This window comes from Henckelia pumila, chromosome 2 (genome assembly GCF_033568475.1).
Source record: "Henckelia pumila isolate YLH828 chromosome 2, ASM3356847v2, whole genome shotgun sequence".
In the NCBI taxonomy this organism is placed as follows: domain Eukaryota; kingdom Viridiplantae; phylum Streptophyta; class Magnoliopsida; order Lamiales; family Gesneriaceae; genus Henckelia; species Henckelia pumila.
This window is the reverse complement of record NC_133121.1, coordinates 9,668,031-9,684,971: the sequence shown is the minus strand read 5'-3', so window position 1 is coordinate 9,684,971 and position 16,941 is coordinate 9,668,031. Positions and strand designations below refer to the sequence as shown.

General features: G+C 29.5%; 1 protein-coding gene across 1 annotated transcript; it reads right to left on the bottom strand.

Moving 5' to 3' along the window:
• Positions 1 to 12,926: 12,926 nt before the first annotated feature.
• Positions 12,927 to 14,583, bottom strand: LOC140881224 (UDP-glycosyltransferase 708G1-like). The gene has a single exon (XM_073286361.1). The coding sequence runs from the start codon at positions 14,533 to 14,535 to the stop codon at positions 13,126 to 13,128; it is 1,410 nt and encodes a 469-aa protein (XP_073142462.1). The 5' UTR covers positions 14,536 to 14,583; the 3' UTR covers positions 12,927 to 13,125.
• Between the last annotated feature and the right edge of the window lie 2,358 nt (positions 14,584 to 16,941).

Genomic DNA, 16,941 nt, shown 5'->3' with positions numbered 1-16,941 from the left:
ATAAAAAATAATTTGAACCAGTTTTGATACATAATTTATTATTTTTTAAGAAAGATGTTTTATAGGTTCAAATTTTTAAGTGTTTTATTTTTTTTTTTATTAAACAAAATGGATTTCTACGTATAGATAAATATTGAAGTGTGATGTTGTTTTTATTTTAAAATATCATTAGAAGCAAAAGCTATAAATGTTTTTGATCTCCAAGCTTCTAGAACCAAACCGTTTTTCAGTCCTTATTTAAAGTCCAAGGACCGAAAGAGTTGAGTTAAATGTTTGGTTTGAGATATGGTATAAGTAATATATAGATAAGTAGTATAATGTAATTAAAAATAAATAAAAAATGATAGTTAAAATAGTATTGGATTTGATTGATAGATTATGATTTATTTGATTTGATTGATTAAATTTTATATAAAAATATTAAATGATTATTTTGTCTATTTAACAATAAATAAAATAAAAATTATATTATTTATAAGGGATAATATAGTAATTTGAATTCAATGATTTGATTGATGTGAGATAAATAATTAATGATTTGATTGATATAAAATAATTTGTTAATATATAGATAAATAATATGATGAGAAGAACGTGAGATGAGATGAGTTATACATATATTAGTAATATGGTAAACAGAACGGTGTGAATACATTATATATTTCTATAAAGTCTAAAAATATATATTTCCATTTCCGTATATACGAAAGTTTCTGTCGGTGTGAATACATTATTGCTTCAGATTTGCATTTGTTATGAATTGATTTGGGTCACAGCGACCGTATTTGTTCTAGAACATGTGGGTTGAATTATTTGTTTTGTTACTGTTTGAACTTCTGTGTTGGTCAAATAAAACGTGAAATCATAAGGATTTAGATATAAAATCTTTGTAGGACTGTGAACTGAATTATTTGATCTGCAATGATTGTCCATGTGACGTGGTATTTTGAACCACTTTTGGGGAAATTTGACCTTTGATTTTTTATTTTTTTTTGTGAGGTCAACATTTTTTTGTGGATATTATAATAATGGGAAAAGATGTGGACGAATATGGACCCTTCCCTTTACGATTGGGGCAAACGATCGAAGTTCTTGGTTATTATGGCCAGAAACGATTTTCACTTTTATAAAATGTTGAAATCCTAACGTGTGTGATTTCAACCATGGTGAGTTTAGTTGTTATGTACTTTTGGGACAAACAACAACTCGAGAATCCGTCGATCGGCGAAACTTAAGTCGGATTATGTACTTTTGGGACTAACAACAACTCGAAAATCCGTCGATGGACGAAACTAAAGTCTCCGACTTAATTACTATCAACTAACACAAGTATAATTTAAAAGCCTCTTAAGTTGGCTTATGTGCCTGTAGTTTTTAATGTGCAGATTCAATGGGAAGAAATTGGAGATATGGTCTTATTCGACGGGCGGAGTTCGGTTCGAAAGTGTTACTTACCAATCACTTTGTGTTATATCGAGACAGTGCAACCAAATTGGCAAATACTCGATGCCCCATATTACGACGACGATACAAAAGATGTAGTTGCTGCCAATTGTAAGACAAAGTGATTTTCGTTATATCAAAATTATAATTGGTGGTAATGATACAACTCTTTATTGCATCTCAATAAATAATAATATAATAAATAATTAAATTTTTAAAATACAAAAATCTTGTCTTATTCTAAGTCACTTCTGCTAGCTAATACATGCATCAAGCATAGAAAATTTTGTAAATCTATAATTTATTTAGGAGAATTGTTTTTTTCCCATTAACTTATCATTTTAGACGTAGCAGTTTGACAAATAGTATTTTCCAATAACATTTCATCGGTTTGCTATGCAATATTAGCGTTTTTTTGATGTCACGTCAGCAATTTAACAAAAATAATAAAAAATTAAATTTAATATACTAAAACCAAACACTAAAAACTTAGTGAATCAAAATCCAAAATGAACAAGTCAATAAAAAGATTTTCCCCATTTATTTATTATGTACAACGAAAAATGATAGAATAAATCAATCCGTGATAATACCAGTGGGTTTTATTATACATTGTTTTTAATGCACATGATGATGAGCATATGATAAGTATAATATAAATGATATTTTACAATCATATTTTTGACAATCATGATTGATTCATAATATAATAAAATAATAATCACAATGATTATTCAAGTTCAAAAATATCAAACAATATATTATTTATCTTTTGCTACGTCTACTTGAGCTTATTAAACACGAGACAAGGATATTAATCTCAATTAATCTGGTGCTTGTAAAAATAAATTTTTGTTACATTCAAGAACTCGTTAATAAAAAAATTTGTATATGATGTTTGGTCTTTAACTCCAGTACGTATAACAATATATTCTATATAATGGAAGGAAAATGAAAAACTCTTAATATACCCTTCCTTCAATTCTCTTCAATCATACTAAAAGGGAAAATTGTGATTTAATAATTAATCAAAATTTTAATCGCAATCTTAATCAATTAAACTAAACAAATTATTATTTATTATTTTCCTTTTGCACGTACGCAATGCATGATTAAACTGTTGAAATATTTGTCTACCATTTTATTAAGAGTAATGAACTATTTTAAAATTTTAAAATATAGATAAACACTTGATTGAATTTTAAAATATTGAAAAATTAAGGATTTGGTGCAGATTTTTAATTCAATCGTAGATGTCGTATCCAAGTTTTAATATTCGCCAAAGTAACTATCTTTACACAAATCATATTTCGACAATAAACACAACCTTTATACATTATTCATCTATATTATATCATACTCATGAAAGTATATAAACGCACGATGGAACATTATTTTTTTGAAAAAAGAAAAAAGATTAAACACGTTGTTTCTCTCAAAAATCTCCGATTTAACCCCACTTGTTCCAATAGGGAAAAAAGCTACGGTATACTTTGGATCATTGCATAAAAAGTACATATAAGGTTGGCATTCTCTTTTTTCCTTTCCAACTAATATATTCATATATATGAAAGTTTTAATCAGTGTGGGTATGCTAATACGCTATTATTATTATTGTTGTTGTTGTTATTTTATGAGGGGAGAATCTACGGTTGATATCTTTCGATGCGTACTGTGTAAACCTTCAAACTAATGTAATAGTCTGCAAATCATAATGTCAGGTAAACCGCACTGGAAAAACCCTGTACAACATGCTAGTCCAAAAAAATATTGTTAGAGAGAATCGAACACCTGATCATTGGTCAAGTACTTATCTACTCTACCAACTTGAACAAACTTGGCACATTGTGGCTATGTTTTAATTTTATTATTATTTTTAGGATGTAGGAACCCGCAGTCGTTATTTTTCGGTCCGCACTGACTAAACATCAGACTAATGTAGTAGTCTGCAAATCACACTAGTCAGATAAATCGCCATGATAAAACCTGTATAACCAACTAATCCAAGAAAATGTTTATACGAGGAATCGGATATCTGATCAATGAATTGTGGATGTTATTGCTTCATGAATAACAAGTGGTTGAATTGATTAACATGGGATGAATAAAGACAAAATGGTAGGTTGGTATAGATTGTAAGGGCATGACTGGTATACTTGAATGAAATAGAGTTGGAATATAATCAACTTTGAAATGGAATAAGAACAGAAATAGAATGAAAATTTTATTCCATTCAAATGATTGATATCGAAAAAATAAAACAGGATTGGAATAGAATTATTTTTAATTATAAAGTCATTTTTCACTAAAATTCAAAATAGTATCTACTCAAAAATATTTATTATCGATTAAAAAATAATTATTATAATTATTATTTAAAAACAATAAAAAAATTATAACTGTTAATAGTCCATTAATCATTATAAAATTATCTTTATATTAAAACTAACATAAATATTAATCTTAATTTAGTAATTATTATTATTAGTATTTTATTTATTAAAATAAGTGTCTTTTAATAAATATTATTATAGTTATTATTTAACAATTATTTTAATATATTATACATTTTTATAATATACGTGATATTGTTAATTTTATTTATTTGGTTATTAATATTTTCATAATCATTCAATTGTCATAATTTTATATTTATAAGTGATAGTGTCCTAATTCGATAACATTTTATTTTTATGATTATTATTTTAGGAATATTTTATTAAGCTAAATAAGGAAAATAGTTCATAAATGGAGAAAAAATAGGAATAAAAATGATCATTACAATCCAAAATGTATGGAATGACTATTCCCATGACTATGGGAATTGTCATTTCAATGGGAATAAACATCCACATTCCAAAATCAAACCAAGCATGATTGTAGGGAATGAGATGAGAAAGTTCATTTCATTCCTACCTCATTCATTTCTACCAATCACACCCTAAGGATTTTATTTTAATTGCACAATCATCGCTATTTGTTTTGATATTTATCATTTGATCCAGATAATTTTAATTGTTGTTTGATCTCTCATTATTTTAATTTGATAATTATGAAATTACCTCTATTTTAATATACATCTTAAAACAATTAGAAAAGACTGTACAAGCACGTAACGTATACATCGGAACACTAATATGAATTGATTACTTGGTCCACGTTTAATTATCGCATGTGCCCAGTGACCATACTCTTCTAGAAGACGGGGGCCGAATTATTTCATTTGTTTACGATTTTTTATTTTTATTTTTATTTTTTTATGAATCGAAATTTTTCTTGTGTGTGTAAAATCAGACATGAATTTATAACGATTAAGACAACTTTATAGGACATGTGGACTGAATTATTTGATTTGCAATGCTTCAGACAGGTTTGGTCGGTGTCTAAAAAAGGGGTCCTTCGATACTATAGTGGGATATTACCACACCGTATTTGTGTAGCCATAAATTGGCCACACATAAATTATGTGGAACTCATATCAATCATATGGGTTTAAGAGATAATTCGATCTTAAAGAGGGGTACTATCCTCCGTAGGGTGTCAAGCCATGATTGGGCAAAAATCATGTTGAACCCACATGATTAATGTGGGTCCCACATAATTTGTGTGTGTGACCAATTTAAGGTCACATAACTACAGTGGGGTAGGGGTGTTATCGAACCGAGCTCTACTCGAGCTCGAGCTCATTTTTACTACTCGAGCTCGAGCTCGAGCTCGATCGAGTTGTAAAATATGAGCTCGAGCTCGGTTGTAGTTCGAGTACTCGAGCTCGAGATTTTATATTATATATATATATATATAAATTAAAAATAAATAAATAAATAAAATATTATATTATATATATTATAAAATAAATATATATATAAATATAATAAATAAAATTAATTAAATATTATAAATAAATTAATCTATATATATTATATTTATATTATTTATATATATATATATATATATATATATATATATATATGGCTTATCGAATAGCTCGCGAGCTACTCGATCACATAGTTTCAAAACTCAACTTGAGTTCGATTGTATGCTCGAGCTACTCGAGCTCGAGTCGAGTTTTGACCGAGCTACTCGCGAGTTGCTCATGAGTATCCTAATAAGATATTATCGAAGGACCCCTAAAAAAGGACTCTTTATCAGGAAATCCACCGTTGAAAAAAAAAAAAAGAAAAAGGGAAAAAAAAGCCTAACCACATCTTTTCGGTGACCTTCGCTTGTCACGTCAAACAACAGAAAAAAAGTTATTCAATTTTCCACATTAAAAAAAATCACAAACAAATATTTACGGACCGATCAATTCAAAGTTCTAAACTAGTATTTAAGTGATCTTTTTGAAAGAATTTTTAGAAAGTATTTTTCAGCTATTATTTTGCAAATTTTCAAAGGTAGTGTTTGGAAGAATTTTTAAGATGAACTTTTCAGATTTTGTTTAACAAAATTTTGAAACTGAGAAGTGATTTTAAAAAATCTTCCAAAAACTATCAAAATTTTGTGAAAGAAAAGCTGAAAATTTTTTGCTAAAAACTCTCTTAAACACTATCTTAATTGTCTTCCTGTTCTTAAAAAAAAAATTGTCTTTCTGTGAAATTATACTTTATATATATATACACGTAATTTATATATGATGTATTTTTAATATTCATTACTTATATTTCAAAAAAATAATTAATATAATTTTTTAAAACTTTTATTATTGAAATTCATAGATTCAAATAGAAGAAACACAAACGTTTAATTTCATCATGGAATGCGATGTGATCAACAACATTAATTATTAAAATTTCAATTACATAATGCTTCGATGGAAATAAAACATATAATTTATAGTCATATTGAAAACAAACTAAAATACGTCTAATTTATATATGTCATGTTTCCTTTTAAGATTGCACCATTAAATTCTTCTACATTAATTCATAAATTATTTCACGGATCGATATCGTGGTATGCTTATATGTGCTCGATCAAATCGGATCGAACATGATGGTTATAAACTTGATTTCGAATTATTGCGGAGAACCTTTCATGGTGGCCAACTAAGCCAATAGGAGCTTTTAGAGCTCCCACTGGTGTTGCTATTATTGTGGTTAGAGACTTAAAGGCTAAAGCGTCTTGATTTCCAATTATTTCTTCAATCTGTTTTTCCCCCTTTTTTATTTTTATCTGGAGATGCACACTTAGGAAGCATTTGTAACCTAAGAATTCAACAAACTATTCAATGAAAAATTTAATAAAAATATCGTGGAAAATTGCATTTTTAGTATTGTCAGTTGATCTGATTTTGGTTTTAGTCATATAATTTTTCAAAGCTTGGTTTAGTCTAATAACTTGGATTTTTATTTTGGTTTTGGTTCTTTTTTCATCGAAAGTCACTAGCTAAATCAATCGAATATTACTTGTTTGGTTTCGATGTTCTCCTATAAGACTCGTGTGATTAGAATTAAGTTTATATTACACATATTTAAAAAATACCAAATAAAATATAAACAAAACGACAAGGTTTTTTTTTTTCAGATTTGTAAATATTGGGAGTCGTTTTTTTTTTTCTCTTTTATTTTTGCGTGATAGATTTTAATATAACATATGGTTAATTCTTGTCAAATGAGTCATATATGAGAGTATCAATGTCAAATAAGTAATCTTCGACTGATTTAGTGATTTTCGATGTAAAAATGACCAAAACCCAAACAAAAATCCAAATATTGAACTAAAATCAAACTTTGAAAAGTTATAGGACTAAAGTCAAAACCAGACCAACTTACTGTACTAAACTTGCAATTTTCCCAAAATATTAGAAAAATCTCAAGAATTAAATTAAGCAATAATTCACACTACCATATGATAGAGTTTCTTTTTCCCTAAATTATTAGACCCGAGAAAATGGGCCGGAGTCGGAGGACCTTTTTGGCCTCTTTTTAGCACGGGTACCACTATTGTTTATACCAATTACCATTATTCTCGCCCACAGGGGCATAGGCGAGTTGGTAAGGCCTGAGGTGACGTGGGAAGAAATTCTCCAGCGTTGCGGGTTCGATCCTCGTGTGGAGCATATTCCTCATTGAAATATTTGGGGGTATGCTCTGAAGGTTGGACCATGTTGTTCCCTCCCTCAGGTCTCTGCCTACTCGTGCACATCCCTCGATTTAACCCTCGCCTGAGCCAATGGGCCTCTAACTCATGTGGAATGGGGTTCCCTTCGGGGTCAACCCTTTAAAGAATTACCATTATTCCCTCTTCCAAGAAATATGAAGATGAGGGTGAATGAGTTGCTCAAGGATTGCCATGTGATTTGTTCACGTGTCGTGCTACTCTTTCCATTTTTGGCCGGAGGGTATCGGAATTATCTCCTCTTTGCACTCTCTCACACTCACAAATGTTTTTAACACACTCCTCACACGTCCAGGAATAAACATTTGGAGCATGGAGATATTAACGGGTGGCCTAATTATAGACAGCCCAATTATGGGTGGTCCAACACACACGGAGGGTCTGAGCTCTGATACTATGCTAGAAATGAGACTTGGACCTAACTCACCTCAAAAGCTAGCTCAAAAGGTGAAGGTTGTTCTTGTCTATATTAATGGTTCCCAGGAATTGTATTCTACCGACGTTGGATAATATTCTAATAATATATATTCAAGAAAGGAAGCGAAAAATGACTTGTCTTTCGATTCATTTGGAATCATGAAAAAAAAAATGGAATGACAGAGAAAGTTAGCATTATTATTGTTTCTTTAATAATTACAATTTATAAACACTATGTCGGTCAAAGCAAAAAAATCTTACGTAAACACGTCTCCAACGTTTACCCAAGAAGACACCAATTTTGCATTTTCTTTTCCTAATTATGGCATTCCAACATTTACACGGAAGACACCAATTTTGCATTGTCTTCCCTAATTATGGTATTGAATTTATGAAAACGGTTGGAGAGAAATTTTTGGCTTGACTTTTGTGATACGGTCTCACGAATCTTTTATCTGTAAAACGAGTTTAACCTTGTTCACACTTCCGATTAAAAAATAATAATTTTGATATAAAAATAATTTTTTAATAGATGAATCAACTAAAATATCGTCTAATAAAATTGATCCGTGAAATCGTATATTTTGCAGTTATGATCTCTTGTCTAAAACGCAAGAGACAGATCTGAAACCAAAATCTAGAATGAAACATAACGCACAATCGATATTTTTGTTTTGTTTCAAATATTTGATGAAAGTTGTATGTCAATAGATTAATCTGACAAATTAATTTGAGTTTTTTTTATTAAATAAATATTGTTCTACATATATTTGAAGTAATACTATATTTTTAAAATAAAAAAAAATTAAAACCTCCTTAAAGTCTTGATTCTGAATCGACCAAATCATGAAACTCACTTTATTACCGATCTGACACAATGACCTTGCAACCACGAGCCGCGACGGTGGCTGCTCAGCGGAGTAATGGGATCGAACTGTCCATCCAATAACAGGAAACAGAGCTACATAGGGTGGCGCCATTTTGTTTATTTTTTGATGACCTTCGCAATTTATTTACTTGTGTTTATCAATACAATGCTTCAATTATGTCCATAGAATTAAAGGACTTCTAAAAATATAAACGAATTAAAATAAAACCAGCAATTGCGTTAATCAAATTTATAATTTAAAATAAAATTTATATTTAAAAATGTAGTATAAAATAAATGTAATCAAAATATGTTTATTTAAGTTAACCAATATTTCTATATATAAATATAATTGATCACAAACAAATTTATTTAATCATTTTAATTTTTTTAACCGTTAATTTTTTTTTTAATTTTTGTCTTCCTAATATTTTTTTAGCTGGTCATAAAATTCGAAAACTAAAATTAAAACTTTGCCTTTCTGATAAACAAAAGTATCATATTAATAATAAATAAATAATGATTTTATAAAAACATTTATTAATTACATAATTAATTTTAAAAAAAAATTGGTACATGGACACCTGCAACATGCAGGTCTCCAAGTGAAGGTGCTGGCCTCATCTAGAAGGTTGATGCCCTGGATACAAGCTAGAAGGTTGATGCCCCATATAATACTAATAATAATAATAATAATAATAATAATAATAATAATACCCAGGGGCGGATTTAGAAATTTTATCAAGAGAAGGGCAGTCAAACATAATAAAAGATCATATATACATATATATAATAATCATATAACAAAAGTTAAATACAGTACTCTCATTTAAATAATATTTTTAGATTTCAAATTTTACTTACAATTTACCCCTACAACTTGACATTTTTTCAAAATAATTAATAATAACTTCACTTGACAAACTAATATATATATATATATCTTCAGTATAATTAATTAATATTCGTAATAATCTTTCCAACAAAAAATTTTTTCATCACTACAGTTATTGCGACTCGTAAATTAAAAGTCAAACTCATAAGCTTGTTAGCTAACAATTCTTGCTTCAAAAATTTAATTTTAGGTTTAAAAACTTAAAACTCATTTGTGTTTAGATTTAAAAACATATTGATTGAGCTACAATTTTTTTACAGATTATGAGCCACAAATTTTTGGGTCACTCTCCACACATTAAAAGATGAAGATTAATTTAAATTTTTTGACACTCTTTCATATTTCCGTGTTTGATTCTTAATTTATTTTCATAAATTACAATTTTTAAACTATAAATATATTACTAATTTATATTTTAAAAAAAATCAAGGGGGCAGCTACCCCCTTGTCCATAAGTGGAGCCCCTGATAATACCTGTCACAAAAATAATAACAGTAATAATAATACCTGTCAAAAAAATAATAATAATAAATAAATATTTAAAAACAATACAAAAATTTTGTCCTTCTCTATGCGTCACGTCTCCTAAAATTTTTACACGCAATCATAGAAAATTTAGTGAATCTATAATTTATGATGCACAAGGAAAAGGTGTTAGAATAAACTATTGCTTTAAATTAATAAGCAGTTGCATGCATTTATTTTGAATTGATTATTTGGTCCTCGTATTTATTTCTCTCATGTGCTAACAATGAAGTACTTGTTATATTTTTTTTAGAAATGTGGGCTATATTGTTTTGACTATAATGATTTAGTGATCAAATTTTTATACGATGATTAAAAAAAATATAATTTTTATATCAAAAATATTATTTCATAATATAAATACTGTTGTTTTGTACTGTAAACATGGAGATTATTAAAATTGGAAGACCAACAGACCCAACTTTGTCGGTATTCGGAAATCGAATGAAATTAATCCAAATAAAAAACATCAAGTCAAACATCAAATGCTAGCTAGATTTAGTTTTTATTATTTTACATTAATCAAATTATTAATTATTTATTTTTTATTAATCAAATCATTGGATTTAAATTATTATATTATCTCTTATAAATAATATTATTCATATATTTTATTTATTATTAAAAGAACAAAATTATAATTTATTATTTTTATATAAAATTTAATCAATCAAATCAAATAAACTATATCAATCAAATCAAATACTATATTAACTATCATTTTTTATTTATTTTTTATTAGAATATATTACTTTTTTATGTATTATATATCCTATCACTCAAACCAAACAGAGCCAAACACATTATTTATCTGTAAGCACTTGAAAAATAAGTACATAAACACACATTAGTTCTATTTATTTTCATGCGGTGTAAAACATGTGATGTAAAATCAGTACGTTATAACACGATACTAAAATGTGATCCTCAAATCCCTCCAAAATTTAACGCTTAAAAAGCCATTGATTATTACAATGAAATACCTTTATTCATTGCATGAAGCTTATTAATAATCAAATCAATCCAACTTAACAAATGGAAACTTGAATCTGACTTCGTCGGTATCCAGAAATCAAATCAAATCAATCTAAATAAAAAATATCAAGTCAAACGCCGTATTCTAGATTGATTTTTAATCATATTCTATTTACGCATTTTCATGCAATTAATGTAAAACATGTGATGTAAAATTAGTACGTTATTACATGATATTAAAATTTAGATCCTTAAATCACTCAAAAAATCAATATAAATATGAATGTGTATATATGAATGTTTAATATATATTAAAATCAATACAAAATTTTTAATCATATCTATATATATGTGTGTGTTTGCAAGACAAAATTAAACATTATATTAAAATAACAAAAACTTTTGCATGACGGTTTATATATCAATTTTATAAGATTAATTTTTTATTTGAATCATTTATAATTAAAAAAATGTAGATCCTCAAATCCCTCAAAAAATTTAATGCTGAAAAAGCCATTGATTATTATAATGAAACACCTAATTAAATTGCATGAAGCTTAGTAATTAATCAAATCAATTAAATCCAACTTAACAAGTGGAAACTTGATTCCAACGTTGACGATATCCGGAAATCAAATCAAATTAATCACAATAAAAAAATATCAAGTCAAACATCATATTCTAGATTCATTTTTAATCATATTCTATTTACGTATTAGTTCCTAGTAAGTTCTTGATCAAAATAGGTACACACCATACATTATTTATATTTATTGCTTCATGCAGTGCAAATAAAACACTTGATGTAAAATTAGTACGTTATTACTGATTACATGATAGTAAAATGTAGATCTTTAAACCCTCAAAAACTTTAATGCTTAAAAATCCACTGATTATTAAAATGAACACGGCCAAAACCTTATTAATTGCAATTTGCATGAAGCTTATTAGTTATTCAAATCAATTAAATCAATTTGCATGAAGCTTATTAGTTATTCAAACTTTTATCATAAATGTATTGGATAAAAAAACGATTATGTTTTGATTTTAACGATATGATCATAAATAATACATAGATAAATAATATAATGTATTAAAAATGTAATAAAAATAATAATTAAAATAAATATTGTATTTGATTGATAAATTATAGTTTATTTGATTAATTAAATTTTATATAAAAATGATAAATTATTATTTTAACTATAAATAAAATATAAATAATATTATTTATAAAAAATATATATTGTAATTTAAGTTCAATGATTAAATTGATTTAAAATAAATTATGAATGATTTGATTGAGGAAAGTCTATGCTAACATATGGGCAGCGCCCATGTGCGAATCAAGGGCCTTTTTTTTTTTTTCTTCCAAGTTATACATTGACTAATAATATTATCAACAAAATGGTACTAACGCATCGAAAAATAGCGACCGCGGGTTCCCACGTCACAAAAAACAAAAAAACAAAAACAAAAAACAAAAACAAAACAGTACCTAATACAATATTTTTACAAGACTATATATACAGATTGTACGTATTAACTTCACTTGTAACAAATCGAATCTTCAATAATAGCAAACTGGAGAAATACAAGAAGTGACGAGATATGAAAATACAATAAAACTTTTACAAATAGAGAAAGAAAGAAGACCTTCAACAAATTGTGAGTTCATGGAATCACTTTCGGAAGAAAGAATCTTTTTTTATTCACAAAAAAGAAAAGAAGTAATTTCTCAAATCACCTCAACAAATCAAATCTTGATTAATACTAGCAATACGCAATATAACAAATGGAAACTTGAATCCTAGCAATTAACTCATAGAAATACAAGAAGTGACACGAATCTCTCGAAGAAGAAAAAAAGACAAATAAATTTTGATCACTTGGAGGAATCAATTAAATCGGGAGACCCCAAGCAAACCTTATCTTTATTTTTCGGCTTAAATTCGGCAGTGAGGCCTCGAAGCAGCACATCAAAATCCCCCTCACCAATCTCTCTCGCGTGCGCAACTTTTTCTTTCACCTCCTTTGATTTGACACGTATCTTCTCGTTCGTCATCAGCGCGCTGATTTTTCTCGCTATGTCGTCTCCGGCCACCAACATCTCCCCGCGCCAGCCCCAATCCGCCCACAATCCGATGCCCGCCTTCTGGACCACTTCCGCGTTAAGCTTCTGGTCCCCATTCAGCGGCCAAGCTAGTATAGGCACGCCCAATCTCGTAGCTTCTGTGACAGAGTTCCATCCACAGTGGCTGAGGAATCCTCCGATGGCGGGATGTGCTAGAATCTGATCTTGATTCACCCATCCCTTCACCACCAAACCTTGTTCCTTTGTTCTTTCAAGAAAAGATTCACCCAGTATCGTTTGCACCTCTTCTTTATCATCTTTGTCCACTTTGTTCGTTTTCAGCACCCACAAGAATTTGCACCCGCTCTTCTCTAGTCCATCGCTTAGTTCAAGAATTTGGTCTATGGGAAGCGCCATCCTGCTCCCGAAGCTTACGAAGAGAACTGACCCGGGAGCTTGTTCGTCGAGCCATGGAAGATTAGGTGACTTTTCGGCCTCGAAAGAGTCGAAAGGGCCGATTGCTAGAACCGGTGCTAAATCAGGTATGACTCTGCCGCTGTTCAGAGCCTCGATCGTGTCTGATTCGAGCTCGGCACAAGTGTTCGCCAATATGCCTTTCACTTCACTGAGACTGGGGATGTTTGAATCGAAAAGGGCTGACATGAAATGGTTGGAATCCAACAGCTGAGGTGCAATACTGGAGGTGGGTACCGACCTTAACCCGGGGAGCTCGATATGGCCGTTTATTTGGGATTTATCGCCGAGCGGTAGCCTGGGGATGAGAGCCAGAAGAGAGAAGAATATGGCGGAAGTGGTGGCCAGAACGTACGTGGAGATGGATCTTTGGGAAGCGAAGCGACACATGCTGCTGGAAACTTGGAAGTCGCATATTATGGCGGAGAGCGGCGGCGACAGAGCGGCGAGGATCGGGTCCAGGAGATGGACCGAGTTGCTGATGGCCTCCACCTGTATGAAGAAAGGATCTATGTTGAGGAACTTTGATTTCACGAAAGAAAGAGGCTGGAACTCGACGCGGTTGATGTGGGGTTTCGCGGTAAAGAAACTGGCGATCTGGTTCGATTCCGCGGCCGAGACGGTGGGGTGGAGTGTGATCACGGTGACCGTGCAGCCGCTACCGGCGAGGGTGGCGGCGAGGCGGAGGAATGGGATCAAACTTCCCATTCCGGGACATGGAAACAGAGCGACATGGGGTTGCGTCATTGTATTTGTTTTGTTTATTACTTTATTTTGGGCACGTAATAATAAAGCGAGCGAGGTGATATATAGGGGGTTTGTGACGCGTTAGCAATTAGTGCTCATCAGGGTTTGTGTTATGGGTGACGTTGCATGTACATGAAGATTACACGTTGGGTTACGCGTTACACTTAAAATTACATAAATATTTTTAATGTAATTTAGAAATATTTTTTTCAAATCAAGTGGAAGGATAATTTTGTACTTTTATGTGTAGTGTGTAATCCAATATGTAATTCAACGTATTCATGTACCATTTCTCTTGTGTTATTTGCTCTCGAACAATTGTTTTCTATCACGTGTTCCATCAATTCTCCATAACTTTCTATATTTCTTTTTTTTTTTTGATCAATTTATTTTAATTCAATGTCATGAGTCTCATGACCATCTCACTGAAATTTCGAGATTACTAGAGATGTGTCGACGTTTTTATTAATTTCATCTGTTTTTAAATCTTGAACATGTATATATTCGTCTGAAAATACGTATGAACAAAGTGTAAATACTCAAGTTACGTTGCATTTTATTAAATCATAACTTTAATATGACACGAAATCACATTTAAGGGAGTACTGATAAGTCAAACTATTATATAAATCTCAAATAGCAAAGTGATTATTAACTCGAGATTTTGATCTTTTAGCATCAATTAACTCCTCGAATTAGATGGAGCTAAACGAATCTTTAATTTGGAAAAAAATGGCTATGCATTAAAAAGATATTCCAAATTAAATAAGTAGTTGCATGGATGTAGACTGGGTGGTTATTTAATTATTTCTCTCCTGTGCTATCAACGACTTTTTTTTTTTTTTTTTTGAAACGTGTTGATTGCATTATTTGACTTGTTAAGATTTTCTCTTGAAATAAAAAATTTGTTTATTTTGAAATAAATAAAGTATAAAGGATAAAAAGAATCGAAATATAGAAAGTAGGTGGATGTGAATATTTTGGAAAAGTCCACACTCTTCTAGATTGAAAAATCCAAGAAACTATGCAAATACGATATGTGCTTGCTCTTGTGAGACTGTATTCTAGTTAATTTGTTCTTCTCATGCTTCTTGTCGTTATTCTCGGGTTTTTTTTGTCCTATGATGAGTCATGGGAATCGACAATCCATATTTATATTTATATTAACTAGTATTTCGCTGCACGCGTTGCGTGCTCGTACATTTCGTTTTTTTAACAAAAAAAATAAATAATAAATTGTAAAATTAAAAAATAATAAAATATAACGTTTTCCTAAACAAATATTCACAAAAAATATATATATTATAAAGTGAGTGTCATTTTTGTAAATAAAATAATATCAAAGAACACAAAGTAAACTTTTAATGGCTAGAAAAGAGGAAACCGTATAAAATGACTATTTTGCCCAATATTTTTGGTTTTATTAAAAATTAAGTTAGGAGATAATGGTAATTTCAAATCAAATTTCACCAATTAATTGAAAGTTTGTTAATTAGAGGGTCTCTAATTTAATAAGATAATAAGATGTTGGTCTTTTATGAGATCGTATCAAAGATATTTATTCGTGAGATAGGTCAAATTCACTCATATTTATAATTAAAGAGTTATATTTTTGACATAAAATTAATACAATATCACAGGTGACCTTATTAAAAGATACGTCTTACGAGATTTATCCGTAAAATCATCTAACAAGAGTTTTTATGTTTATATTATTATAAATCTAAAAGCTAAATTGTCAGTAAAAAAATAAATTCCCAGAGTAACAAGTTATAAAAGAAAATGCATACATGCATTAATGTTTTTTTAAAAAAATATTTTCACCCACAGCAGGAAAATATTTGAAAGAAATAAGTAAATAAATACAATTAAATGTGAAAATTTTTCCATTTACTTTCTTAAATTCAAATTTGAATCTGATCTCTCTTAAAAATATATAATATATTTAAGGGAAAAATGGTCATTTTGGTCCAATAACTTAGACCACATTTGGTTTCAGTTCTATAAGTAGTAAAAGTTTGGTAATAGTCCAATAAATTTTATTTCTTGGCTATTTTAGTCCTATTGCCACCGGAGAGTCTAATTTCACCAAAAATCGCTGAGGAGGCATCGGAATAGGATGACATGTCATTTACATTTGATGATATTTGAATTTTTGGCAAACGTTTGCCACATCATTTAATTACACATAATTAAATTTAAAAAAATAAAAAGGAAAGACAAATCAATATATAAATAGAAATGGGAGGGAAAACTCTCTCATTTCCCTTCAAATAAATAAATATGAGAAGAAGCCGCATTGCACAAGAAACCTCTACACACAAAAGCAATGATTGGAAGTCATATGTCCATGTAGAAGATGTCTTCCTTCTATTTCACGACCTCACAATTGAGATTTAAGTCTCC